We start from the raw sequence: 27164 nt of genomic DNA, 5'->3' as shown, positions 1-27164 counted from the left end.
TGTTGTGAGAGTATCTGTAGAAACTAAGAAGGGTCTACTTTTATTCAAAATATTTTACAAAGCTTTATTTAATGCTTAAATAATTACCATTTCAAATTCCTTGCATAGTCAGTTGAAACTCAGACTCAGATGGTTCATCCAGGATTTAAAATCTTTTAAAAATTTCTACAGGAAATAAACCAATGCAGCCCGATGACACATTCATAACTCTGTTTCCCTGAACCTTTTCACATAGATTATGATGTTTTGGGGGCTTGTCCGGGATATAAACTCAGGTCTTCTTGATTTTAGTAATGTATCCTACTTCACAACTGTTTACATGATGTAGCTTTACTTCAACTGCACTGCTCTGACAAAGTTGTGGTCCATGTTACAATCATAACTATATGAGATTTGTCTTCATGTCTTTAGCTGAACTGATTTAGGCTTTTCCGGTGTTGCGTGCGTGAGTGTGAGCATGGACTTTTACAATGGCAGCAGCATCTTTTGAACTTGGCTAGGAGGTATAAGAGGCTTTTACTTCATAGAAGTTCTGTGATTACCTTTGTACATTTCTTCATCTCAAGTGGGAAGAGCAGTTGTCCAATGATTGGAAGACAACCGGCGTCCAAGTATCCCTTCTCAAAAGGATAAAACACAAACATTGTCCCTCCGATGTCGTACCAATGGCAGCCCACTGCTCTTCAAGAATGAAATAAATGAACAGAAATTCCCCTATGTCGCACTGTGGTGCTGACCACAAACCACCTTCCTCCCCTTTTGCAGTTTGTGTCTCAATGTCTGTCTAGGTTAGTTTTATAATTTCAGCCTTTCCCACCTGCACTGATACTCCTAAACACTTAAAGGGTTCCACAAAGATAAAGTTCAAACTGCAAATGTAATATTCTGTAGTCGACTCAAAGCGTTTAGTCTTAAATGCATCGATGTGGTGGTGTACAGGGACAAAGTGACAAGTAAGTGTCCACAATACATGCAGCCCTGGTCATTGATCAATGAGGTAACAGAGGACAGAAATAATCTAACAGCTTAGAAAAATCTTTGAAGAAACAAAAAGACAAAATAAACGTGACTCACTTCTGAATCCTCAACAGCTCTCATCTGAAACTAATTGTGTATTTACGAAAGGAGACATTTCAACAGTACACACTGTTCTGTACAATCTGCTACATGCAGCTAACACTTGGGTGAGGGTGCATTCCCGTTAGGGCAGATATAGAAACAAGTGCTGGGTGAGGACAGAGGTGACACGTTGGGAATACCACGGAGCTCACAGAGATGATGCTCCCTGCTCAGCTCTTCTGTCCAGGAACTTAAGGTTGATCGGCGTCGCGGGACAAAGCAGGGTTCTGGTGATCGGCTTCACAGCTGTCCCAGTAGGGTCTGGCTTCACCTCATAATGTTTTATCAACTTCAACATAAAGCAGAAAGAAGATTGTTAATGAGAGTGCAGACACTACGGTTAAAAGAGACTCGAGACTAGGCAGATTGGTAAACACGGTCTGGATCTTTAACACATGCAATGGGACGATGTCCTTGTTAAAACTAAAAATACACCTCAGATCATTTTTTTCTTGTGCTGATCCCTTTTTATCTTCCTGCTTAAGGTGCAAATGATCATTTTTCTGTAATTACCTGAACATGTTGCTGGTTTAAATGTTTGTTTCTCACAGAGCAACAACAGTTGGAGTGGTGTGTGCACTCACCCTGGACAGGAGCAGATACATCTCCAGTTCAGCCACCCGCCGGCCTAAGCACGCCCGGATTCCAAACCCAAACGGCACCGATCCGAACGGGTGCTGCTTGAGCTTGTCGTCCCCTCTGAGCCAGCGCTGTGGCATGAACGTGTGCGGTGCTGGGAAAATGTTCTCATCATAGGAGACGGCGTAGTGGCACAGGTGGAACAGCGTCTGAGAGAAAAAACAAAAAACTTTTCATTCACCCGGTGTTCACCTGTTAGTAGTAGATGCAAGAAATATAATTCGGTGAAATATCAGGATATGTCATGTTATGATACTGAATCGATATTTAAACGTTGTGCGCTGTAAATTTTTTTTATTGTTTGGTGCAATTTTGAACTTTGACAGCTAGGTGGCAGCGGCTGTCACTGCCTTTATTCTGACAGAACAAGCAGATCTTGAGATAACTCAGGATGTGTCTTGGAAGCGTTAATTTAGTCTTAAAAATTGCAAACGCCCTCTGGCTTTTAGTATTGCATTATATCGTATTGTCTCGTCTGTATTGTGATAAATATTGTACCACCAGATTCTTGCCAAAACACACCCTCCCTAAACAGCAGCTAGGTGGCACCTGTATGCAGTCCATTCATATTCTCTGTTTGAGTCTTTCTGACTCACAGAAACAGAGCTGACAAGAGTTAGAGAGGCTAAAATGAGAAAATGTCTCATAAATTTATCAAAAGAGTGAAGATCTTCAACGCCAGTAGGGATACGTTTACAACTAGTCACAGCCCCATGAGGCTTTAGCTGCTGCTTTGTGTGAAAACCTGACAGGATGGTGGTTGCAAGTTCAAATCCCATTTAGAAAATGTAGTCTACTGTTTAATTTATTCCAGGGGTCCTCAACTAAATCTGTTCAAGTTTTTTCAGCAGACACCAAGAGGCCAAGATGCTCTTCTAAAATAAAAGTTAAATTATTTTTCTATCTTAATTTATTAATATTTGTAGTTAATGTGTTTGGAGAACGTTAACAATTATTAATATTTGGGACATGAATTTTGCTGCTAAACTTCAAAGTCATCCAATTGGGGGGGACGGCCAAATGGATTGGGGGGCCAGGTGGAAAGGTCTAGCGGGCTGGATGTGGCCCATGGGCTGCCAGTTGAGGTTCACTGATTTATTTGATGTTTAATGCTTCATGAGGAGCACTAGTAGTCGGCAGCCTTGTTAGCTGGTGTTATATGCATGTTTGTGCTTGAAATAACAGCGGCCTTTTACGCCGATAAGATGCAAAAGAGAAGCAATATCAATGAGGAGGAACTGGCAGACACAAGACATGAAAGTTGCTAAAAGTTATTCCAATTTACTAAACCAGTGAAAGGCATCATTTTACAAACTATAGACCAGTGTCTATACTCTCCCAGTTCTCTAAGACACTGGAAAAACTGTTCATAAAAAGATTTGACAGTTTTGTGGAAAAATATGAATTACTGACAGATAGCCAATTTGGGTTCAGAAGCAGCAGATCAACAGCTTTGGCATTGATAGATTTAATGGAAAAGATAACGGACTGTATGGATAATAAGAGGTATGCAATCAGAGGTTTTTTAGACCTAAAAAAGGCGTTCGATGCTGTTAATCATGAAATTCTATTAAAGAAATGGAAAGGTACGGGTTTAGGGGAATCGTTGGGGACTGGTTAAAAAGCTATGTAGGGAATAGGAAACAATATGTACAAATAAATTAATACAAATCTGATTTGATGTATATAGCTTGTGGAGTACCTCAAGGTTCAGTACTGGGCCTTAAATTGTTTATTATGTACTTAAATGATATCTGCAGAGTATCAAAAATTTTAAAGTTTGTAATATTTGCAGATGACACAAATATACTGTGTTCAGATGTGGAATTGCCACAGGTTTTGGAGATGATCACACAGGAATTGACGATATTAAAAAAGTGGTTTGATATAAATAAATTATCATTGAATCTAGATAAAACCAGATTTAAGTTATTTGGAAACCAAAAGAAAAACATCAAAATAGAAATGTGTGGACAATGTATATTTAGAAAGAGTAAGTGACATAAAATTTCTTGGTGTGATCATTGACCAATAAGCTCTGTTGGAAGCCACACATTACTCATGTTCGGGGGAAATTGGCACGGGTCATTGCCATCCTGGGGAAAGCAAAGAAGATGCTGGATCAGAAAGCCCTGCACATATTATCCTGTGCTTTACTACTGCCATATATGAGTTACTGTGTAGAGGTCTGGGGAAACACATACAAAAGTAACATACAGACGATTATACAGAAAAAGGTCACTATAATAATTAATAATGTGGGGTACAGGGACAATACAAATGCACTTTTTGTTGAAATGCAAGCTAATAAAATTCCAAGACTTGGTGAAGCTCAAAACAGTGCAAATAATGTATAAAGTAAGAAATAAAATTGCTTCCAAAAGAAATCTGTTTATTGTTCAAAGAAAGAGAAGGTGAGTATAACTTAAGAAATGGAATTTAAAAATACAAAGTGCTAGAAAAACTTTAAAAACTGTCAATCGCAATCGCAGGAGTTAAATTATGGAACAGTCTAACAGAAGAAATAAAAGAAAGTAAAAAAATAAACCAGTTTAAAGTAAAATATAAAAACCTAATTTTAAATGAGTATAAGAATGAAGAAAACAGGGTTAACCCAGGACGGTAAATGTGGCTGGTTATGCTGTTGTGCCTCTTTTTCAGTGCCCCCCCCCCCCCCCCCCCCCCCCATAACTGGTGAATCTGCAAATTTACACATTCTCTGTTTTTCATAAGTTGTTTTGTTTTTTGTTTTTTATTTTTTTTTCGCATAAGTTGTTTGTTTAATTTAAGACTGAAATAAAATTAAATGAATAAGAGGTACAAATTGGGGGTAGGGACAAATAAGTACAGTAAATACTTCTGCCTACTCCTTTTCAAACAAATAATGGAATGATTTTTTGTATTGATATTTGTGTGAAATGTCTGAAATTAAAAGAAGAAAGAATGAAATAGCCCCCCCACCCCCACCACCACCCACACACACATGCACTTCTGATTGTGTCTGTTTGATTAGTGTTAAATTATAACCTTATAGGTTATAGTACACTGCACCTTTTTGACGTGTGCCTCACCTGTTTGGGGAAGAGATGATCCCCGACAATGATCTCATTTTCCACGGTGACGCGAGCGTTTCCCGGAACAACAGGGTACAGCCTGGAGATCACACAATCATTGCTTGCTTGTGTTTTTTTAAACTAAACCAAATTATAATGTAATGCCAGGGTTCATCTTAAGTGTGAGCATTTAGATTTTTGTTTTTAATCTATTTAAACTGAAAGTAAACACCCCTTTACGTAAAACTTCTACAATTCTTAAATTCAGAGGTAGATTTTAGTATTTAGGTGTTGTTGCTAGGAGGTGGTTAAACTCTGAGGTATAATTATTGGTGTTGGGTTTGTGTCGTGTGTGCAGAACAAAGGAAAAATCCTCTAACCGCAGCGTCTCTTTGACGATGGCCTTCAGGTACGGCATCTGAGTAATGTCACTGCTAGTCGGGACTTTATCTCCAGGGCAAACACTGATGACTTCCTGGTACAGCTGTTCTTGGATCTCAGGCTCCTTTGCCAGGTGATACAGAGACCAGGAGATCGTGTTGGATGTCTGCAGGAAGATATCAATATTTCAGATAAACGCTGGACAATGGATAAATGTGTTTGTGGGTCACATTAATGATGAAACACTGAATTACGTTTAAAAGTACAGTGAAATGTTGTGAGGCACATTCACTACTTTGATGTCCTCATCTGCGTGAGCACAATGTGTCCCTAAAGGCCGACACCCACCGTGTCTACTCCTGCCAACAGGAGCTCGGTGATGCTGCCCAGGATCTCTGTGACCGTCATCTGGTCGCTGAGCAGCAGGTGAGTGAGGTACGCTCCCTCCATGTTCTTATCCAGGTCCACGTTCTGCTGGATCCCCTCGATCTTTTTATTGACCAACTCTTCGGCTGGGAGACACAACAGATTTATCTCAGGAGACGCAGCTGACTCATTATCCCACCAGATGGTGACAAAGAGACGGTTCTAGGTCAGAGGGACTCAGATGATGGACTTTGTTTGATGACGGAGTCATAAGAGTTTGCTAGCCTTGAAATCACTTGATAATTGCAACTGGAAAAGTGGCCATGACCTCTGAACTCTGCTAAGTGTCCTGACAGCAGTCTAATCTCTAGCAGTACAAAAATGCTCCAATTCTTTACGTTTTGAGTTTATTGATTATTTTTTGTTAGTTGATATTTTGTATAATTTTATATCTTTTTAACCATCTTTCATCAGTATGCAACGTTTAAAATGCATGATTTTAGCCTTTGTTTCATTCCAAGACTTACATTTTTATTTATTTCAGTTATAACGTAAAATAATTTGACTTGAAATTTGGTTAAATTTTAAAAAGCAAAGTCAAATTTTGAATTAAAAGCCCAACATTATTTACTCAAAAAAAATTAAAAAATAAAATGCTAGAAAATAAAAAGAGGAATTTCTGTTTATAAATTCTTTTTTTTTCCCTGAAAATAAATGAGTGACCATTTGGGGCTACATAGTGAAGCAGTTACTAACGCTGATGCCTTGCAGCGAGAAAGTTGCAGGTTCAAATCCCAATTGCAGCTTTTGCATAATCTCTTTGTGCAAAACCTGCATGTTGGGGTAACTGGTGACTCTAGAGTGTAGGTGAGTGTGTGTGGTTGTTTGTCTCTGCTCTCCTGTCATGGACCAGTGACCTGTCCAGGGTGTCCCCCTTCTCTCACCCTGCTGAGTAGAAACCAGCTCCTGCTGACCCTACTGAGGAATAAGAAGCCAAGGTGGCCATTTTAAAGTTCACGAGCTCATGCTGCTCACCGACTTTGAAGAGATGATCCCAGGTTGCAACGAACTGTTTCCAAAAAGGCAGGTAGGGCCACAGAGACTTGGGAAAGAGGACGATGATGGGAGAGAGCCGGAACATTTCTCCAACAGAGAAGATGAACTTCTGCGTTTCCTCTGGTACCGTCTCATTCATACAGCCCATACGCGTCTCAAACAAAACGGAGCAGATGCCTGAAGATTAGAAATAAAACAAATAAACTTAAATTAGAACTAAATGCAAAAGATTAAAACAAGAACTCAGACACCTGACACCATCTTAAGTTATAAATCTGTCAAGGATAGGTGGACATTTCCAGTAAAATCACATAACACCTCAATTCTTTATAACTTTAATCTCTGAACATGTTGCTATAGTATTTAAATACATAGAAAGCAACACATTACAGCTGTATTTTAGGTCATGCCCATATGTTTGTTCACACTCCAAAAGCAGAATTAAAAGAAGCTTTTCACCTGTTTGGGTGTGTTTCTGTGTTAAACAATTATCGCACCTGTCAGTGGCGTGTCCAGATCTTTTAAAATGGGGTGGCCCAGGTGAGGCACAACTTTGTGCATGGGTGGCACCAATGGTTATGCTTTTTTGTTTTACCCCCAAGCCTTTTGTGGACAATGAAAAGCCTATTTAAAGGTAAATTAGTGTGTTGGCACCTGGGGTGGCCAATCAGATTTGAAGGGTGGCATGTGCTACCACTCCCTGGACACGCCCCTGGCACCTGTTATTCCTAAAAAGGCCTCCGTTCAGAGAAATAGAGCCTGAAGTATCGATGAGCTAACAGCTAGTCTGGAACTAAAGTGTCTTGTGCTGTGTTCTTTTTACCTTGGAGGCTACTCGGAGCTGTGAGAGATGTTATGCCTGAGTAAGTAGAGATCCAGGTAATGTTGTCGGGAATGTCGGGATTCCAATATGGATGCTTGTTTTTCTATTTATCAGCAAACATTTTGTTTTAGGGAGAGTATTTATGTGGAATTTATTCTATGAAAGTATTTTCTCCTCAACTCAACACTCAAGGTGCTGTTCAGAGCTTTTTATGATGCGTAATGGCTGATGAGGTGAAGATGCTGTCTTTAGTAATAGTTTACATTCAGACCCCATCAGAACCACATTATTTGTAAAATAAATAAATAAACAACATGTCTTTTAAAATAAACACCACAACAGCTGTTGTTGATAGGAGAAGCTGCAATATTGGACCTCGAAGTCGGATTATAAAAAAATTCTTCAATTTTCCGAGTGGGAGATCCAACATCATAGTAGTTGGTTGTTCCAGTTTGGAAAGCAGAATTTTCTGGATCCAACATCAAACGGAACATTCCATTAAAACTGATGGTGGTGTGAACGTTTATAAAATAACAGTCACTCAGCCCACTTTGACATTTGAGATATTGGAGCTATTTTAAAGGTCTTGTTCACCGAGAACATACTTGTTTTTATTTTATTTTTTATTTCACTTTGAGTTGCACATGCATCCTGAACAGGAAAATAGTCTTCAACCCCCATCACCTGCATTAGTGAAAGAAATAGATTACAAAGTGTTCGATAATAAAAGGACAGCCTCTTGTTGGCTCGCAACAGAGGAAGGCTGTTGTTGATTTAGAAAGAAAGAAAGAAAGAAAACAATCTTTTATATAGCGCCTCTCAAAAAAAAATCACAAGACGCTTCACAGGAACAAAAAAATAAATTATTTTTTTAATGATTTAAAAACATAAAAGAGAACAAAAAATTGTGATTAAAAAATATTAGGAAAGGGAGAGAGAAAATAATAAGAACCAGTGAAAGGCAGAGTTGGTAGAAAGAGCAGAATAAGGAGAGGGTGATGAAGGTCACACCAAAGCCTGAACAAGTGAGATTTCAGCTGCTTTTTAAAGGAGACAACTGAGTCCACTGATCTCAGGCTCAGGGGGAGAGAGGTTCAGAGTCTGGGGGCCACAGCAGCAGATGATCTGTCACCTTTGGTCTTTAGCCTGGTGTGCTGCACAACCAGTAGTCTTTGGTCACTGGACCTCAGGGACCTGCTGGAGGTGTAGGGACTGAGAAGATCACCAACATATGGTGGTGCTTGTCCATGTAAGGCCCTGAAGACCAAAACCAGGATCTTGAAATGAACCCTGAAGTTCACAGACAGCCAGTGAAGCTGGCAGCCTGGAAACTGCGTCTCTCAGCTAGCAGAAGCTAACCGTTAGCATTAGTAACTCTACAACATGGCTGAATGCTTTCAGGCAAGAGATAAAACCTCAACACTGCATTTAAAGAAGAGTGAATGAAGGTAGTAAAAAACACTTTGTCCAAGAAAAATGATTTTCATTCATACTAGAGACCGCAGCAGATCTGCTGAAAAGAGGGAAATCTTCAGCACCACACTGTAGATGTGGGAATGTAAAACAAGGCCCTTATTTTGGGCTCACTGTAAAAATAAAGAGAAACTTTTTTACTTTTCCAATGGATTTCACACTTAGAAAAGTTAAAATAACAGATTGCATCTTTGCTAGTGAAGTAAAAGAAACATAGGAACTTTAAGGATCATCTGCAGAGTTACAAAGAATCAAGCTGAGTAAAATACATTGTACACTGACTACATGAATTTACTCTGAAAAAAAGTACATTGGTCCCATGGAGTCAAATGTACTCACTTGTTTTCCTGTGAAAAAATAAAATGTCCCAGACAACATCCATCCAAGTGGAAACGATGACATATTGTATATAGCAAACCTGTTTTTTTTTTTTTTTTTTTGCATTGTCAGAGTGCTGAAAGAAATAACCTGACATGTTATATAAACTTTTTAACAGGTTCTTAGAATATTGTGACTCAATGCTCAGAAATAGAAGGAACAAGCTAATCTGACTTCGTTCTCATTCAAACCTCATGGAAACGTTACACTATTGCTTCCCAGTACAGTTTGGATAATGCCTGAACAAACAAGATAAAGTGTCTGCAGGGTTGAATACAAAGGAATGTGCTGGCAGATGGGTTAGTTGTGTTTGGACACAGCTGACTGGAGTGTGTTAACATCAGTTGCAGTAATACAACTATTTTACAACCAAAAAACAATAAATTAGGAAACTGTATTCATCAAAATGACACTTAAGTGGGAAACACGCCTAACACAAAGTTCTTCTTTTGTCTCATCAGTCCACCAAATATTTTCCTAAATGTTTTAGTGGATTGTGAATGTGAGACAGGTCATTGTGTTGTTTTTGATCAGTTATGGTGTTGGCCTTCTTGGAACTCTCATATGAAGGCCATTTTTGTTCTAGGTTCTTTTATTCCAGAGTTTCTTTAGAACAAGGCATAGCGTGCTAGCCTAGAAATCTAGGCCAATCGTAGCAGTAGCAAAAAGATCTAGCTCTGCAGGTCAGTATAGCCATGCTGCGTTGTAGCTTCAGCAGGTATACTATTGGCCTGATCGGCTTTGTGTCTTTCCAATCACAGAGTTTTGAATTTGTTGAATGGGCACAAGCACCAGAGTTGCGATGGAGAAAAACTACAAAGATGGCGTCGGCTCAAGAACGGTGCTCGTTTGGAACGGCTTTGGCATCAATGGTGGACGATTTAGACTTGGGCTTTTCTTTGAGACATGACATGCAGATAGAGGTACTTAAAGTAACACTAAATGTTTTTTTTAGCTTTAAGCTAGAGCTTTAAGGTTGATCTCAGTGGTTGTTGAGTTAGAAACTTGACCAGTTTCAAATTTGACACCACTCTGCAGTCCACTGCTGGCCAGATACTGCACTTAACAGTTTGTGGAGCGGGTACGTGTTCTAGGGGGCACTCTTATACCTGCATTACAGCTGTTGACTATTTTCTGTGCAGTTAGCTTTTTCAGTTTGCTCATCGTGAATAAAAAGCACAAGAAGAAGAAAAAGAAGAAGTTTGCCGGTGTCTGTAAATGGTGCGGACCCACCGACCGTTCAGCCACGGCTGTTGATTGTGTAGCAGTAATGGGCTGGAGCTAGCTTGCAAGGGCGCTGAAGCATTTTTATTTCCGTGAGGAACAGAATTTTTTTGGTACTCATCACAGAACTTCGCTCTACATACCTGGCTAAAGATTTGCTCTATGTTTTGCTGCTGTCATATCTGATAGGTACGCTGCTTGTCTGATGTCAACTCACACTTTGTTGCTAACGGAAGTTAGCATTAGCGTCTACGGTGGTTAAGAGAGAGACGATTCATATTAAGGTTTTTTTTATTATTTTATTTTTTTTGGCTGTCGTTGTTTAATTAATGATATAATTAAGGGTTTCGAATTTAGTTGTACATATAATCAATACTAATTGTGTTGGAACAGTGTTTGTTTTGATCCTTAAAAAACGTGTCTGTTTATGTATTGTTCATGGCAAACTAGCTTAATTTTCCTGTGATTTGACAGTTGATCACAATTCTCATTTATTGTTATTTTGTTAGTTATATTTGTTCTGGTTTGTCTTTGCTATTTTATCAGAAAAGCATTTGGATTCCACATTGACTAATCAGCAGGATCTTCATGTGGTGTTTTCTTTATATTTAGATTTGAATGGGGAATTTACCTCCAGCTGTTTGTACTTTTACTGTAATCATAATCAATATTAAACAGGAAGTATTTCTCAATTTTCATTATTTTGTCCTCTTGTAAATCCCCACTAATGCTAACTAGTTTTGTGAATATTGTTTACACTGGAAATGAGATTTTTAAAGTTTTATTCAATCAATAAATAAATACACTCAACAAAAATATAAACGCAACACCTTTGTTTCTGCTCCGATGAGATGAGATGGACTTAAAGATCTAAAATTCATTCCAGATACACAATATTACCATTTCTCTTAAACATTGTTCACAAATCAGCCTAAATGTGTGGCAGTGAGCACTTCTGCTTTGCTGAGATAATCCATCCCACCTCACAGGTGTGCCACATCAAGACGCTGATCTGACATCATGAGTAGTGCACATGTGTACCTTATACTGCCCACAATAAAAGGCCACCCTGGAATCATCTAGGTTGATGACTCTAATGCAAACATTTAATATGGAAGCATAATAATAGCATAAAGCAGATGTCTGCAAAAAGTTTAAAACCCTTTCCTCTAAATAAACAAGACTTCATTCATATTTCTGCAGTAGGGAACAAACTAAGTGGATAATATTAATATTCCACACATGCTGCTACTATGGAAATCTGAATCTGAACACATGCAGGTAAAATGTGACTTTACTGTCAAAATGATCACACAGAATTAAGTACAACATATTTTACTAAACACGATGCAAAAGCTGTATTTGTTAGATACTCATAAATCAAACCTCCCATGTTTACATTTTATTTCTGTTTGAATTCCTGCCGTTTTGATCTAATAGGAACTCCTATGTGTCCCACAGACTAAGCTGTACAAGCTGAAACACCAGGTGAGACGTGGAGCAGCTGAGCGAGGAGTTGCAGAGACCAAGACGATGGAGTTTCAGGAGGAGATCCAGAGGCAGAAGGAGCAGATCACTCACATAGAAAACATGTACAAGAGGCAACTAGAAGGAGCACAGGTCACATGCAGCCAAGAGAAGGTGAACTTTAACACCATTTGGTGTCAAAAAGTTGTTTGTATTTTCATGGAAGCTTTTTGATCACTGTTTATGGTTAAAAATGTTAATATTGTTGCTATATTTTGTATTTAGACAAAGCTGCAGCTGAATATTTCCCCCAGCACCAAAACAATTCAGAATCTCAATGGTAGCAGTTAAAATTGACTATTAACTAAACTAACTAAAAAGGAATAAATGTCTTTGACATTGTACCGGGTGGCACAAGGCAGTTTTTGTGTTCTGCAGGTCAGCTGAATCAGCTGAATGATGACTTGGGGAAGTTTAAGAAGACGTGCAGAGCTGCCAGGGCAACATGGACTCCCTCGACAATAAATTAACATACGACCTGTCGGCACAGGTTTGTGTAGATCTTCACACGGGTTTCTGTCAGCAGGTTTGGTTCATGTGAATTGTTTTTGTGAGCAATACTCGGTGTGAGTCCAGGGACCAGTCCCAGAAGGAGCTGTGTGATGAGAAACTGGCCGCTGAAAAACGTGAAATCCAGAGGAAAACGGCCTGCAGGCATCTCCTCCCAAGTGGAAGTTAGTTTGCATTTTTCAGTACTCAATAAAAGTGCAGGAAGCATCTGTTTCTGCAGACTGAATGCTGGGTTCTTCTGTTTGTGACATGAGCATTAATGGTGTATGATCTCCACCGCACAGGAGAAGGGAGGAGAGAAAACGGGCACAACGGTGGAGTTTGAGTAAATTCTTCCACTTACCTGACATCACGGCGTGTTTCTGAGAATGAGATCCGAGATGGGTTTTCCCGTTACAGTTATACGGTCTTTTTAAAGGGGCATTATGGAAGTTTGACAGCCAAAACATGTATAGAAATAATAAATGTCTTCTTCAAACCAGGCACGTGCAGAGGGGGGGTGGGGGGGGGGGTTTAGGGTGCTTGAGACCCTGCCCCTTTTGTCTGAAGTGCCCAAAGTGCCCTTTTTCCGGTCGTTCCTCAGATTTTACCGTACAAAACTGTTATACTGTGATACAAATCGGGCACTAGGACCATGCGGAGGCAACCGCCTCAAGCTGAAGGCTATTTTCCCTTAGACCCGCCTACAAGCTCACTGACTGGCTCTGCCGCATCATACTAACGTGTGATTGGTTGTCCTTGCTGTCGCTCTACCTTGTAGCCATGGAGACGACAGACTGGTGTTTTCCCTGCGGACAGGAGTCTGCGTTCATCTACCTGTAAGTTTTTTTTCTGCCTGCTTCACGTCAGCTGGATGGATTTTAATATCAGAGCTTTTGTTTACGTGTGTTTGAGTCCATGGTTAGTGTGTGTGGAGCAGAGTCAGGTAGCTGCATGTCTGGGACAGAAAATGAGACATGAGAGAGACTTCTCCTGAAGTGTTGAAGAAACTCACAAAGAATCACGGATGTTTCTCACTCTAGATTCTCCGGGTCATAACTTCTGAATTACTAATCGAATAAAAATAATTCAAACGGTTTCTAAAAGTACATAAAACGAGCTTTCCAACGAGGTATTACATGATGTAATTCATGTTACTCCAGAAATCGCTATTAGAAGGAAACCAGCTTTGCAGCGTCACAGAAAGAAACGGTGCGGACGGCGACGGGAGAGCAAGAACCGAAAGGAGGAGATGATCTGATCATCTTCATCAGCAGCTTTTATAAAGTTATGGAAACGTCACAAATAAAATCCACCTGGTTGGTCAGGTGTCCCAGAAGGCTGTTTCTGTACATGGTGACATGAGGAGGGACAGATTAAAGTCACACTGGTTTTTATTTGAACACTCAACTGTTTACTAAATGATTCAGCTTCATTCCAGCATTATTTATACGTACAATAAATATTTATTTAGCTGAAAATATCATTTTATCAGTGCAGAATTTTATTAGTTGACTTTTTGTAATGAAATGTTTAGATTTAACCTTTTATCTGCTTATTGATCTTCATAATGCTGGTAGAAATGTAGCTACAGCTGTGAAGTAGCCCATGAGTGTTATTTTATGATACCTAGTATTTATTTTACTGTATCCCGTTCTCTGGACCAGAGCGTAGACCTGTGGTCACAGACAGGCTGCAGTCATTAAACTAGTTAACATGAGGTCAGGGGTCACACTGTTTTCTGAGTGTTTGCAACACAGTTCTGAGTTTAAATGCCGGTAGTTCTTTTGATATAGTTTGCACAAGTCATTTTGAAGTTCCTGTTTATTAATAAATGCAAAGAAAATTCAAATCTGTTTTTTTTTTTTCATTTAAGCTGCAGTTTTACAGACTTTAATAAACATAAACACTAAATACAAACTAGACACTGAAAGCTGAGGTTGTTCTGGAAAAAGGAGCAGAGTTACAAACATTTTACACTTTTATTACAATTTTAAAGCCATAAAACAAAACAAAAAAATACTTGTTATATTTATGGTCATAAGAGGGTTAAACGTGATAAATTTTCTGCTTCCCACAAAGAGATGGTAAAAGTGAATGTGAGCACAATTATATACATTTTATTACTTTATTATGTATTTTTTTATTATTGACTATTACTCCAAAGAGTTCAGATGAAGGCAACTGGACTTCTTTGGTTTCTTTAAAACATTTCACTTCTCCTCTGAGGAGCTTTGTCAGTTCTAACTGGAATATGGGAGAGTCAAGCTCATAAGCTGTAGCTGTCTGTTGTTATTTAAAGAGCAGAAACTACTCCCGCCTCTCCATCTCCTGATGAGTCGTTAGCCTCTATTGATGGTGAGTCATCGTGTTGATTAGATGCAGGAAGGTGTGACCTAGACTGAAACTGAATGAGATAAAAAAAAAAGTTCTAATCTTTTAAACAACGCTGTTGGTCCTTTTGGTCCTTGTTCTGGTTTTCTAAAACTCTGTTAAAAACCTTGGTGTGTTTTTAGACAGTTTGTCATGGTTCTGCCTTCTCTCTGCTTCTGCTGCTATTTTCCCTTCATTGTTTGCAGGTGAGCGTGTTGGGGAGCAGCAGCGGCTGCAGCTAATTACCATCAGCCTGGCCAGAGGATTTAAGGAGCGGTGCTGCCACACCTCTACGCCGGTTGATACTCTACTGTTGGCCCTGGATTCCCTCCACCTGCCTGAGGTGTGATTTATAACAGCGTTGTTCAGCTTCCCTGGCCTCCTGCTCTCCACCGCTCACCTGCCTTCCTGGATCCAGCATCTCCTCCCTGCATCAACCTGACTTGCCTCTCCCTCCTGCCCCTTGTCCTGCTCAACTCAAGTCGGAGTTGCCTCGTTTCCTGTCCCGTTTGGATCAGCGCCCTCAGTTTTCGCTTTGTTTTCTTTATAAAATAAAGATATTTTTTATCATCTCTTACCTTATCCCTGAGTGATTCTTCATGTGGGTTAAGAAATTACCACCCATCATGACACAGTTCTTTTAATCTTTACAGACAAGTGAGTGCAGTGGTCCAATCAGGTTTTTATCATTCAAGGCAGATAGCAAAGGTGAAGCCATACCTTCCTGCTAATGTCCTCGAACATGTCATCCACCTGTTCGTGTCTTACCGATTGGACCACTGCAACTCCCTGTATTCTGGCCTGGACCAGTCCTCCCCACACCGACTTCAGCTGGTCCAAAATGCAGCGGCTCGCTTGCTGACTGGAACCAGCAAGTGGGATCACATAACCCCGGTTCTGGCCTCTCTCCATTGGCTTCCTGTCTCTTACAGGATCCGTTTCAAAATTTTACTTTTTGTTTTTAAATCCCTTCATGGCCTGGCCCCAGTTTACATCTCTGAGCTGCTGTCCGCTTACGTCCCTGCCAGAACCATGAGGTCCAGCTCTCAAGCTCTTCTAACAGTTCCAAAAACCCGCCAAAAGACTCGCGGCGACTGAGCGTTCTCTGTGGTTGGGCCCAAACTGTGGAACAAGCTACCTCTCAAATCAGGACCACACAGAATCTAGAGCATTTTAAATCCCTTCTTAAGACGTAATTTTTTATTTGGCTTTTAATGCAGGCTGACTTGAGCATCTTAATAGTTTTTAACAGTTTTTATCATAGATTGTGACTGTTGTGTGCTCAGCTAATTTTAGGTTTTTATTGTTGATTTGTTGTATTTTTATTTGTTTTACCTTGTACAGCGCTTTGGTGTAGCTTTGCTGCTGTAAATGCGCTCTGTAAGTAAAATTGACCTTGACCTTGACCAAAGCTGCATTATTGGTACTGGAAAGGTGAAATCTAAGCCCCGCCCCTATTTAAAGTGGGCTTTTCACGTTTTGACATAGATAGCTTCTTTTACTCCTCTCTCAAATTATCTATCTTCTCTGTCCAGAATGTGGACTTTGTCATCTTCAAAGGTGTGTCCCTTGTCCTTCAGGTGAAGGTGGACTGCAGAGTTTTGACCTGAAGAGGTGGCTCTCCTGTGTTGTGTTATGTTCTTGTGTAATTGTTGTTTAGTTTCTCACTACACTGGACTGCATAAACGACCCCACTGAGCTTCTGTTTGGGTGTTTTGTCTTCTGGGTGGACCAGGTTCTGTCTGAGGGTGTTGTTGGGTTTAAAGTTTACCGGGATGTTGTGTTTGGAGAAGATTCTTCTAAGTTTCTCTGAGACTCCTGCCACGTATGGGATGATGGTGCCTTTGTGTAAAGGGTGTTGTTGTTAGGTTGGTAGCAGAGCTCTCATGTTTAGTGTTAAGTTCAGTGAGATCATGGAATGGGATCAAGAATTTTCTACAGACAGGAAAAAGATCTCAGCTAACATAGCTGTAGATCACATTGGATAAGTCTCTGTGGTTGCATTTATTTTACATTTATTTTACTACCTCTTACTAGAGCTGTCTTTAGTAAGCACAAAATATCTTTGGTTGTACACCTGTGCAATAGCAATAAAGTATCTTGATTTCTGTTAAATGTACTTCCTGAATGAGTGACCTTTTCAGGCTAAAATAACAAAATGACAAATACAGACAGAAGGACGACTTCTTTCTTCTTTTATAATGCGTTGCATCACCACCTGGTATCAGAACAGGACTCAGTATTGGAAGATAATCAAAAATCAAACAACTTGGACTCAGATCAGGGGCAGAAATGTGGTTGTAACATCTCTAGGTATGAATCAGCTTTAAAAACTAAAACTATTATTTATGAACTAACATTAACACTAATGACACTAATTTATATTTTTTTATTATGTTGTTTGAACCCAAGGGTCTCATTATCTGAATTTTCTAACTTATTGGATTGCTCTATACATGCCCCTTTTTTTAATTGAGCACCCGCCCCGTCAAAGGTCTCTGCACGGCCCTGCTTCATACATTCTCCTGCAATGCCCTGGTCCTGTAGAACGAGCCCTGGCATTTTTACTGTGATTGCCTGTTTTTCTGTAAAATCACAGAAAAAGAGAGTTGCTCGGGTCGAGCAGGCTGCTTCATGCGCGTTCACGCTCAGGCATAGCCCGTAGCATTTGCTATCAGTAGCTTTAGCAGCAGAGAGAGAGGCAGTGCCAACTCAGCGACTTTGTCGCTGTTCCTAATGCCTAGTGGTTTATGCTTGACGCATTCACTTTCCGCTTGGTGATGCAGCTCGCGGATGGAACGTGCTTCACAACTTGCAGCATTTATGGTTTGTGCGGCTCGTCTCTGCGGTGAGCCAATATTCTCCCAAACTGTAGGGGGCAGCATGGAGCTCTACACGGCATGCATCCAACATTACACCATAATAGAAGTAAAAATTACTGTTTACAACATGGCATTCCATCATTTTTAACAGCATCCTCGTCTTTTCTGACAGTGCGAGCTATTTCTCTCCAAGAATTATTAACATGTTGATCACAAGGATCTTTGAGAGCTGAATCATGCAAATGTCTGTATTTACGAACCTCTGCCATACTAGTTCTTGCCGGTCCACCATGTTTTCCACGTCCGACCGTCCGCGTGGTTAGAAATTTTCCTAGGTGCGCGTTGCGGAAATTTTGGGCCATGCGGAGGCGCGGTGGAGGGGTGTGGTTGTTAAAATGATGCAATTTCGCCTCGCGGACCCGTGCGGACCTCGCGGACGCGTCAAGCATAAACCAACCTTTAGCTACTTTCTGTAGAACTTTCTTCTAGATATTTCCTGCAAATTAGCAACAAAATAGCCATTTTCGCTTCGAACCGTTCTTTGGATTGACGTTGTTTCTGGTGTCATCAAGGATATAAAAGTTACAGATACTGTGAATGTTACTAGAGTGTAGCTCACCTTGTAAGACATCTGACTCCCATGCAGAAGACCTGGGTTTGATTCTGGGTGTGAACATAGTTCATTTAGAGTTTCTTTTTTACATTAATGGTATATTTTTTTACAGTAAGATGCCCAAATTTTTATTTGAGACTCGCCGAACGGCATTGAATTCACAGATAAAAAAGATGTGGGTTCAACTTTCATTTTGGAACAATTTTTCAAGCAAGGGAAGGGAATGATCTGAGCATGCAGGAGGACTGACCCATCATAAACCTTTGTCGGGTGTGCTGAAGAGAAAGGTACAGAACCAAATTATTAAATTAATTAGCTGCGCATTCTCCTGTCCTCTGTCCTTCAGGCCACACACACACACACACACACACACACACACACACACACACACACACACACACACACACACACACACACACACACATACACACACAGGACTGTCTCAGCTGTTATTTTCGTTAAGGAGTGTGCACGTACAGCATGCGCGCCTTGTGCACGAGCCTACTATTGAAGCTGCCATTACGCTTTTGGCCTGAGGGGGCAATCGTGAGCATAACAATTCAAAAGTCCGTAACATACCTTTAAAACAAAATCTTGAATGGAAATGGTGCGATTGGACGGTGAGACTGAATACAATTCCTACCCTTTCTAAAACATCACAATGAATTCTATTACCATTGTTAACGCTTCTCTCGTGTGTGTGCGCGTGTGTGTGTGTGTGTGTGTGTGCGTGTGTGTGTGTGTGTGTATGTGTGTGTGTGTGTGTGTGTGTGTGTGTGTGTGTGTGTGTGTATGTGTGTGTGTGTGGGTGTGTGGGTGTGTGTGTGAACTGACACTGCGTGCTGAAACTGATTAATACCTTTTAAAGAGCTGACCATGGTTGGAGGGAGGGATGAGAGGTGTTACGTATGAAAGGGAGACATGTGGCAGAAGTGACAACTTCTGTGGGAACTGTGGGGTGAGGTATCCTAACACAAAAGAGTTATCAATCCTAACTTGACGTAAAGTGGTGCAGATTGAATACATCAAAGCAGATCATCAATATACATCTTGACATAAGGGGACTACAATAACTTCATCAATTCATTTCTTGACATACAGGGTCATTGAAGGTCATTTCACAAAAGGTCATAAAACAATACACCTGTCAAATTTGACGTAAGGTGGTTTGGGGGAAAGGTCATAAAGGTCAAAGAACAATAGACCTGTCAAAAAGTTTGACAAAAGGTGGTTCTTTATATCTCTAATGTCCAAATACTTTGCTTTAAAAGAAAGTTCACTGAAAATGTACTTGGTCAAAGGTACCTGCCTATCTATGGAACCACAGTAATCCAGCCCACAAGTTATCTCCTGGTATCTAATCAGCTTTGAAGGCCATTGACTCCCTGAGAGACAGCTGTGTGTAGCTGCTATGAAAATGCTGTTTTTCCCACCTCCTAACAGATACCCGAGTATGTTTCCTACTTACCTTCGAAAGCAAACTTATAGAGCTCTGCTGTCAGGTCGTTGACCATGACGCCCTGTCCACTGGTGTCCCTCAGCCAGGCCACTCTGCTAATGAAGTCCGTCACCACGTCATTGATGGTGTTCGAGTAGGAAGAGACGTGCTTGGGCTTGAGCATTCGAGGGTTCAATATGCTGCGGATACGCTGCCACTTCTCTCCCATCCTGCAAATCAGGAAACAAACTTGGACATCTGATCTTTAGGTTTCCTTCCAGCCATGTATATGACTGGATCAGAGATGGTGGCATAAGTTTAAAAAAAACAAAAAAACATGATGTACATCAAAAGACGGGGTTTCCTTTAAAGAGCAAGTCACCCCCTACCAGATTCTTACTCAACTCCCACTTCCTGTTTGAAAAATGCAACACACACCATTGCCTAGCAGACCGAGAGGGCGGAGCTGTTAACAAATACACACACAGAGGCTCACAACGACACTGTGACATCATATGGTACCAGCTAACGTTCTAGGGTACCTCTTAGCCAATAGCGATGGCAGATTTAAATTCAAACGCAGTGCAGAGTTTTTACCTGGCAACGACACAACACTGACAGTTTTAGACAGAAATTTTAAATTTAAACTAAAATGCACTAAAGTGCTAAACTATTGACTACACGTGTCTGCGGCACGATTAGACACGCATTTATATAGTTTATCAAAAAGAAAAAGTTGATTTGGGGGTGAGTTGCAAATTTCTACAGCACGCCATTTCCATGTCCAAGTCCACGTCCAAGTTCACGCTGATTGTTGTGGACTTCAGGAGAGCACACACTCAGCATGCTCCTCTGACCATCAACTGTGTGTCTGTGGAGAGAGTGAGCAGCACCAAGTTCCTGGGTGTGCACAATACAGAGGATCTCTCCTGGACGAACAACACCATAGCATTGGCGAGGAAATCACAGCAGCGTCTCTTCTTCCTCCGCAAACTAAGAAGAGCAAGAGCACCAGCCCCCATCCTGTACACTTTCTACAGAGGCACCATCGAGAGCATCCTGTCGTGCGGCATCACTGTGTGGTTCGGAGCCTGCAACGTTTCCTGCATTAAAACCCTCCAACATATAGTGAGAGCAGCAGAGAAGGTCATTGGGGTCTCTCTCCCCTCCCTACCAGACATTTACAGCAACCGCCTCAAAAAGGCCCTTCGCATTGCGGCTGATCCCACTCACCCAATGCAAAGCCTCTTCGAGCTGCTGCCGTCAGGGAGGAGACTGCGGAGTCTCAAGGCCAGGACAGACTGAAGGACAGCTTTATCCATCAGGCAGTTAGGAAGCTAAACTCCCCCCGGCTCTCCCACCTCTCCTCTCTTTTCCCCCACAGTCTCTCTGAACTTGGTTACTGTTTTTATACTAAATGTTTATTTTCTATCTAGAGAGAGTTTGAGAGCAACATAATTTCATTTCTCTGTATGTCCTGTACATGTGGCAGAAGTGACAATTAAACTGACTTTGACTTTGACTTCACTTATGGGACACTTTTTCACCATTTACTGTCTGCAAAACTCACAGAGTAGCTTAAAAAACCCTCTAAGCCTTCCTTAGCCATCGCATATATATTTATGAGCTTACAGTAAGCTGTGAGTATTAGAAAACAAATTCCTTGTGGCCACAGGACATGAGGATCTGTCAGGGAGGTGATCAGGTTTCTTTTAATGGGGTTTGTTGACAGTTAGACAGCAAGGCCTTTTCTCCTAAAGCATCACACCTAGAGGAGCTGTTTCCTGAGGGAGGGATAGGAGGGGGGAGCGTTAGAGGGGGAAGAAGAAAACATGCAGCAGTGCTATATTCTTTTTTTTTTCTATGAATCATTATGAAGTTGTGTTAATAAGACACTCATAGATGAATATCCTGGAGGATCCCAATCTGCTGCCAGGCCAGCGAGGATAGATAATCCTCTAGTTTCTCAACCCTGGTCCTCAGCACTCCCCTGTCCTACATGTTTTCCATGTTGCCCGTTCAAACACCAGTGTTTCTCTGCTGCCACACACCTGACGTAAATGAATGACTGATTAACGTGCTTCTGCAGCACTTGATGTCTTCCTGAGGAAGCTATTCAAATAATATATAAACCAGGTGTGCTTGAAGCAGAGACATTGAAAACATGGAGGAAATTCTTTAGATGAGGAGGAGCCGTGACTCTAAAGAGTTTTAAAAACCAGACATGACTGTCCCTCACACTGCACCGTGTTTATGAATCACGCTTGCATCGACTGCATGAATGAAGACACAAAACTGGGTTTTTATTCCACACAAACTCACTCTGTTAGAGGTCCGTGGGCCTGGTTCCTCAGCTCTCTGTAGCCCCTCCAGTGGGGCATGTCAGTCCGGACTGGATGCTTTCCCTCCTGCCTCAGAACCTGCTCTATGAGCTCTGCGCTGGCCACGTTCACCACGACCAAGGGGCCGTACGTGGACTTCCATAAGGGGCCGTAGATCTTCTTGTGCTCGATCTATGAGTGATTCAAATTAAACATCACTGGACTACAAAAAGTAAAACTCAGTCTTTCAGAAAATAAAACGCATCACATCTAAACGCAAGAAGGGTATGGCAATAAATACATAAATATACCCCTCATTACTATATTTTATTAATAATAATAATCACTATTTTTATATTGGTCCTTTTTTAACATCTTGGATCACTTTGGAGGTAAGATTGGGGTCACTGTAGATCATTTCTCAGCATAACCCAGAAATAAAGAATAATGAATGCATATTTAAACAGACACTCCACTTTAACTTTACTCTAAATATTTAGGTGCGAAATACTTGGAATTGTGTAAACATTGTAATTTCCTAAAATAAAATGTAAAGAAAAGGTAACAAAGGCTTCGCATCTAATTCACATTCTCTACATATATATCTCCAGATACCCACGTCTGTCTCTGATGTTCCTGAGACGTTTGGACGAGTTTGGTGGATAATCAGAGCCAGGATCTCTTCCAGAGCTGAGGGTTATTAAGGGCTGCAGGGGTCACTAAACTTCAGATCTCCGGTCTCGGTTCCGTTCGGTCCAGCTTACCTGCATCTGCTGCGTGGTTTGAAAATAGCCTTTGATGAAGAGCCAGTAGAGTGTTGTGGCGAAGCTGGGTCCACCTAGCTCATCCATGGTTTTGGGTTTACTGATGCCCACCACCGAGCTGCCGGAGGTCGCGTGGCGCGTCAGACTCGGGCCGGGACTCAGCCCCGCCGCCGCCGCTCCCTGGATCCCGGCCTTGTGTTGCTGCTGCCGGTTCAGCCGCAGCCCGACGTTAACCAGAGACCTCCTCAGCATTTTGACCGTGAAACGAGCGCCTTTCGCGGTGCAACAAGTGCGCAGCAGCGTGGGTCCGCCTGCCTGCGGTGGGAGGGCTGGAAATAAATAATGGCTCCTTGTTTGCAGTTCGGAGCCTCTCCGGACTTTACATTGGCAGAGGCGGTTTTACCATTAGGCATAGGTCGGCGGCTGGCTGGGGCCCCCTGTGTTGGGGGGGCCCCTAGTCCTGATGCCGGCACCCCTCTGTTAATGCCACAATATTTTTATTACCAACCTGTGGCCGCAGACGGGATTGGACATGCTTCTCGTTACCATAATTCCTGAACCATTCAAGATATCATTAAAATTCCAAAAGTGCTGAAAAGATTAAAAATGGGGCTTTTCGTGCATATACAATACATTATGGTAGCCACCGGGATTCCCTGTCTTAAGCGCAACGAATCACAACACAGATTCAGACATGTGCTGAGTTTGTCATCCAAAATGCTCCGTTTTATAACCTTTGAATGGCTGATCAGATTCGCAGAATTCCAACGGTTCCTAAAATTACATAAAAGCAGCTTTCCAACGATCTATAGCATGAAGCAATCAGAGTTAGGGAAAATATCGCTACGAGGGGAAATCCTGCTGTACAGCCTGATTGAAACGGAGGGCGGCGCCGCGGTGAAAGCGGATAACGGAACGAGGAAGCTAATTAGCATAAAAAGCCAGCATGAAATTATGGAAATGCTTCAAAGAAAATCAACGCGATCTATTAGGTGTTCCAGAAGGCTTGTATCTGAAGACAGTGTCCACAAAGAAGGACAGATCCCCAGTGAACCAGGGTATGAACGTTTGGTCATTCTTTATATTTTATTTTTGTATTTGAAAAACCCTCAACTATTTGCTAATTGTAACATTCAGCTTCATTCCAGCATTATTTATCTTTTTACAATAAATAATTGTTTTTGCTAAAACAAGTTTTTGGTATAGCAGTGCACGGTGTGCCAGAGAAGCACCCCATGGCAGTGTGAGGTGCGCAGAGTGGGACTCTGCCTGCAGCTGGAGAGAAACTGCTTCAAGGTCTACCACATCAAATAAAAACGTCTTAAAGTTTACAAAAATAAGTGGTCTTAAAAATTGCTAAAAAAAAAGATACAAAGGTTCAAATTTTTTTTTTTAAGAATAGATGCATTACAGTTCAAAGTTTTAATTGTTTGCCCAGTAATTTTGAAGTTTCTGTTCAGTAATAAATGTAAAGAATTCAAATCCGTTTTTTGCTTTTTTCACTTTTAAGCTGATTTTTTAAAGGCTTTAATAGAAATAAATTCTAAATACAAACCATACACTAAAAGCCGAGGTTGTTCTGAAAAAAGGTTACACACACTTTGCGCTTTTATTACAATTTTACAGCCATAAGATTAAAAAAATACCAGGCGGCCCTGTTATAATTATGGTCATAAGAGGGTTATTAAGACGGCGATGCACAAACTGGAAGTGATTGGTAGTCATTCCACTCCAATCCTGTTGGTGGCGGTAATGCACTAAATTGTTGTTTGCCAAGTGCCATAAGACCACAAACAAGAAGAAGAAGAGAGGCGGGAGCGTTCGTAACAAACTCAAAGCGATAAGTCAAAACATTAAGCATGAAATTGAGTTATCCTAGTGGCTCCAATAAGAGAAAGAAGCTGCTTGCTTCATAAAAGCTTTTATTTTCACTTCTGAAAGTGACGTCGTTTTTCGATGTAAACATCAAAAGGAAGCAGAAAGCAAAGACAATGGCAAATGTTTCAAGGGAGGAAAACATAGACCAAAATGGAAAATAGAAAAAAAATAACTAAGGCTAAAGCACAGGAGCACTGACAGGAAGAAGAAAGCAGAGCAAATATTGAAGGCACTCAAAGGGAGAGAAAAACTGGAAAAAAAGAGGAGGACTAATAAAAAGGGAAAATAACTCGTGTCAGAAGAGGGGAGAGTTTCGCAAATCCAGTTAAAGGTAAGACTGTAGAAAATTTAGTGTAAGGGGCCCCATGTCAGTGTTCGCCTTGGGCCCCCAAATTGCTAAATCCGCCCCTGGATATTGGGACAGTTAGACCAATAAACCCGCTTTAAAGAGCAAGTCACCCCCTACCAGAGTCTAACTCCACTCCCACTTCATGTTTGAAAAATGCAACAAATGCCGTTGCCTAGCAGACAGAGGGCGGAGCCGCTAACAAATACACACACACACAGGTTCACGACAGCATTGCGACATCATAATGTACCAGTTTACATCATAGCATACCTCTTAGCCAATAGCAGTGGCAGTTTTAAATTCAAATACAGTGCAGAGTTTTGACCTGACAACGGCCCAACACTGACAGTTTTAAGCAGAATATTTAAATTTTAACTAAGATGCACTGAAGTGCCAAATTATTGACTACACGTGTCTGCAGCACGACTAGACATTCATTTATTTAGTTTATCAGCAAAAAAAAGTTGATTTGGGGGTGACTTGCTCTTTAAACGTCTTCATGCAGCTGATAACTAAACAGAGAAATGTGCTGCTATGGTTATTCAAAGCCACGCGTTTGGAAGATAAACTGAAAACCAAAACAAAAGAATGCTCCATAGAAAAAAAGTTGTAATATCAGGATCCCTTTATATGTTCCGTGACGTCATATCTATGACACGCGGTTCAGTTGAGGATCGTGGTGGGTTTTTATGAAACTTCTGAAGAGTGTTTTGATTTCATTTGCTTTTGATGTTTTTATGTTCATATTGATTTGTGTGTCTGCATCTACCACAGTTCCCGAGCGCTGCCACTGCTGCAGCTCATTGCTCCCTACAGGTCAGGGAGGGCTCAAATGCACAGATGTAATTTCACCAGTGAGTGATGATGACTAATGGGACTTAAACTTTATTATCTTAATGATGGTGTGGAAGAATGAAGGCAATTGTCTTTGGGAAACACGAATAAAGAAACTAACTAGCATCTCAACCTTTTTTCAGGAACAGTTCGCTGCAGCAGAAAGTTAAGCTTTTTAACCAGCCATGACGTCATCCGCATGTTTTTGTTTCATATGTCCTGAAAGGTTTGTGATTCCAGCCTCCAACCAAACCCTGTTAAGCCATCGACCTGTCTGGTATCTAGAGCTGACTTTATTCAAACTTGAATGTGGTTGAAAATAAAATGTTTTGACCTGCAGACACCTGTTCAGCAGCATACTGCAAAGGGCTCGTTACATCATAATGAAGTAAGGAGCATTACAGCTGACATTTACCTGGTGACAGCACACCCTACACAACAATTCAAAACATTGGTCTCAACATCTGCTCCTCCCTAACGGTGCCTGTGCAGTCTGCCCACTTTTAAATATGATAGGGGGAGCGCCACCTATGTTTGTGTGAATATCTGCTGTGGCTGATTCCCAAAGAGCCGAGCCGTTTCGAATACACCACCTTCTCCTAGGAGTTGGCAGAAAAAGAAACCATATTACACGTCTGCTGAACTGACTCACAAAGACTAAAATATCATGCATTCTAGTGAGTCTGATTGTTGCCAGAATCCGTCCCTCAGGCCAGGTGGACAGGAACAGTGTGTGCGAGGTCATGTTTATTTTTTTATAGTTACAAAGGATTATTCCTACAGAGAAAAAGGGACTGATTAAGACGCCAAAATATTAGTCCTTGATTGATGCAACGTTGATTTGAATTTTGGAAGTGACTTTGTTCTTTATCCAGTAAGACCTGCAGCTCACCCATCGATATACATTATATATATATATATATATTATATATATATATATATATAGATATATATATAGATATATATATAAAGAGAGAGCTCACCCAGTCTGCCTTCAGTTTGTCCAGCATGATCAGATGATGAGGGCTAATTACTCCAGGCTGCAGCATGTTTATGTCAGCGTCGAGTGCTTGGCGATGCAAATAGTGAGATAAATGAGCAACTTGTATTTGTGCTACACAACATGAGTTGCATCAGAACATTTATGACACAAACGGGTAGGTTCAAGAAACAATTAAAATCTTTAATATTTGACAAAAATCTTCTCAAATATTTAACAAATAAGTGTTCATTTTCTTAAGACC

At 40.9% G+C, this 27164-nt stretch overlaps 1 protein-coding gene across 1 annotated transcript; it reads right to left on the bottom strand.

Annotated features, from left to right (window-relative positions):
* Nucleotides 1-1120: 1120 nt before the first annotated feature.
* cyp27a3 (cytochrome P450 family 27 subfamily A member 3) lies at nt 1121-23336 on the bottom strand. Its single transcript, XM_015965915.3, has 9 exons — nt 22860-23336; nt 22097-22287; nt 19805-20004; nt 6594-6791; nt 5541-5704; nt 5192-5358; nt 4830-4911; nt 1704-1907; nt 1121-1408 (listed from the first exon to the last, which is right to left on the bottom strand). The coding sequence occupies exons 1-9, from the start codon at nt 23109-23111 to the stop codon at nt 1268-1270; spliced, it is 1599 nt and encodes a 532-aa protein (XP_015821401.1). The 5' UTR covers nt 23112-23336; the 3' UTR covers nt 1121-1267.
* Between the last annotated feature and the right edge of the window lie 3828 nt (nt 23337-27164).

The sequence above is a fragment of the Nothobranchius furzeri genome, chromosome 14 (assembly GCF_043380555.1).
Source record: "Nothobranchius furzeri strain GRZ-AD chromosome 14, NfurGRZ-RIMD1, whole genome shotgun sequence".
Classification (NCBI taxonomy): Eukaryota; Metazoa; Chordata; class Actinopteri; order Cyprinodontiformes; family Nothobranchiidae; genus Nothobranchius; species Nothobranchius furzeri.
The sequence above is the reverse complement of the archived record's forward strand: the minus strand, read 5'-3'. Positions and strand labels throughout refer to the sequence as shown.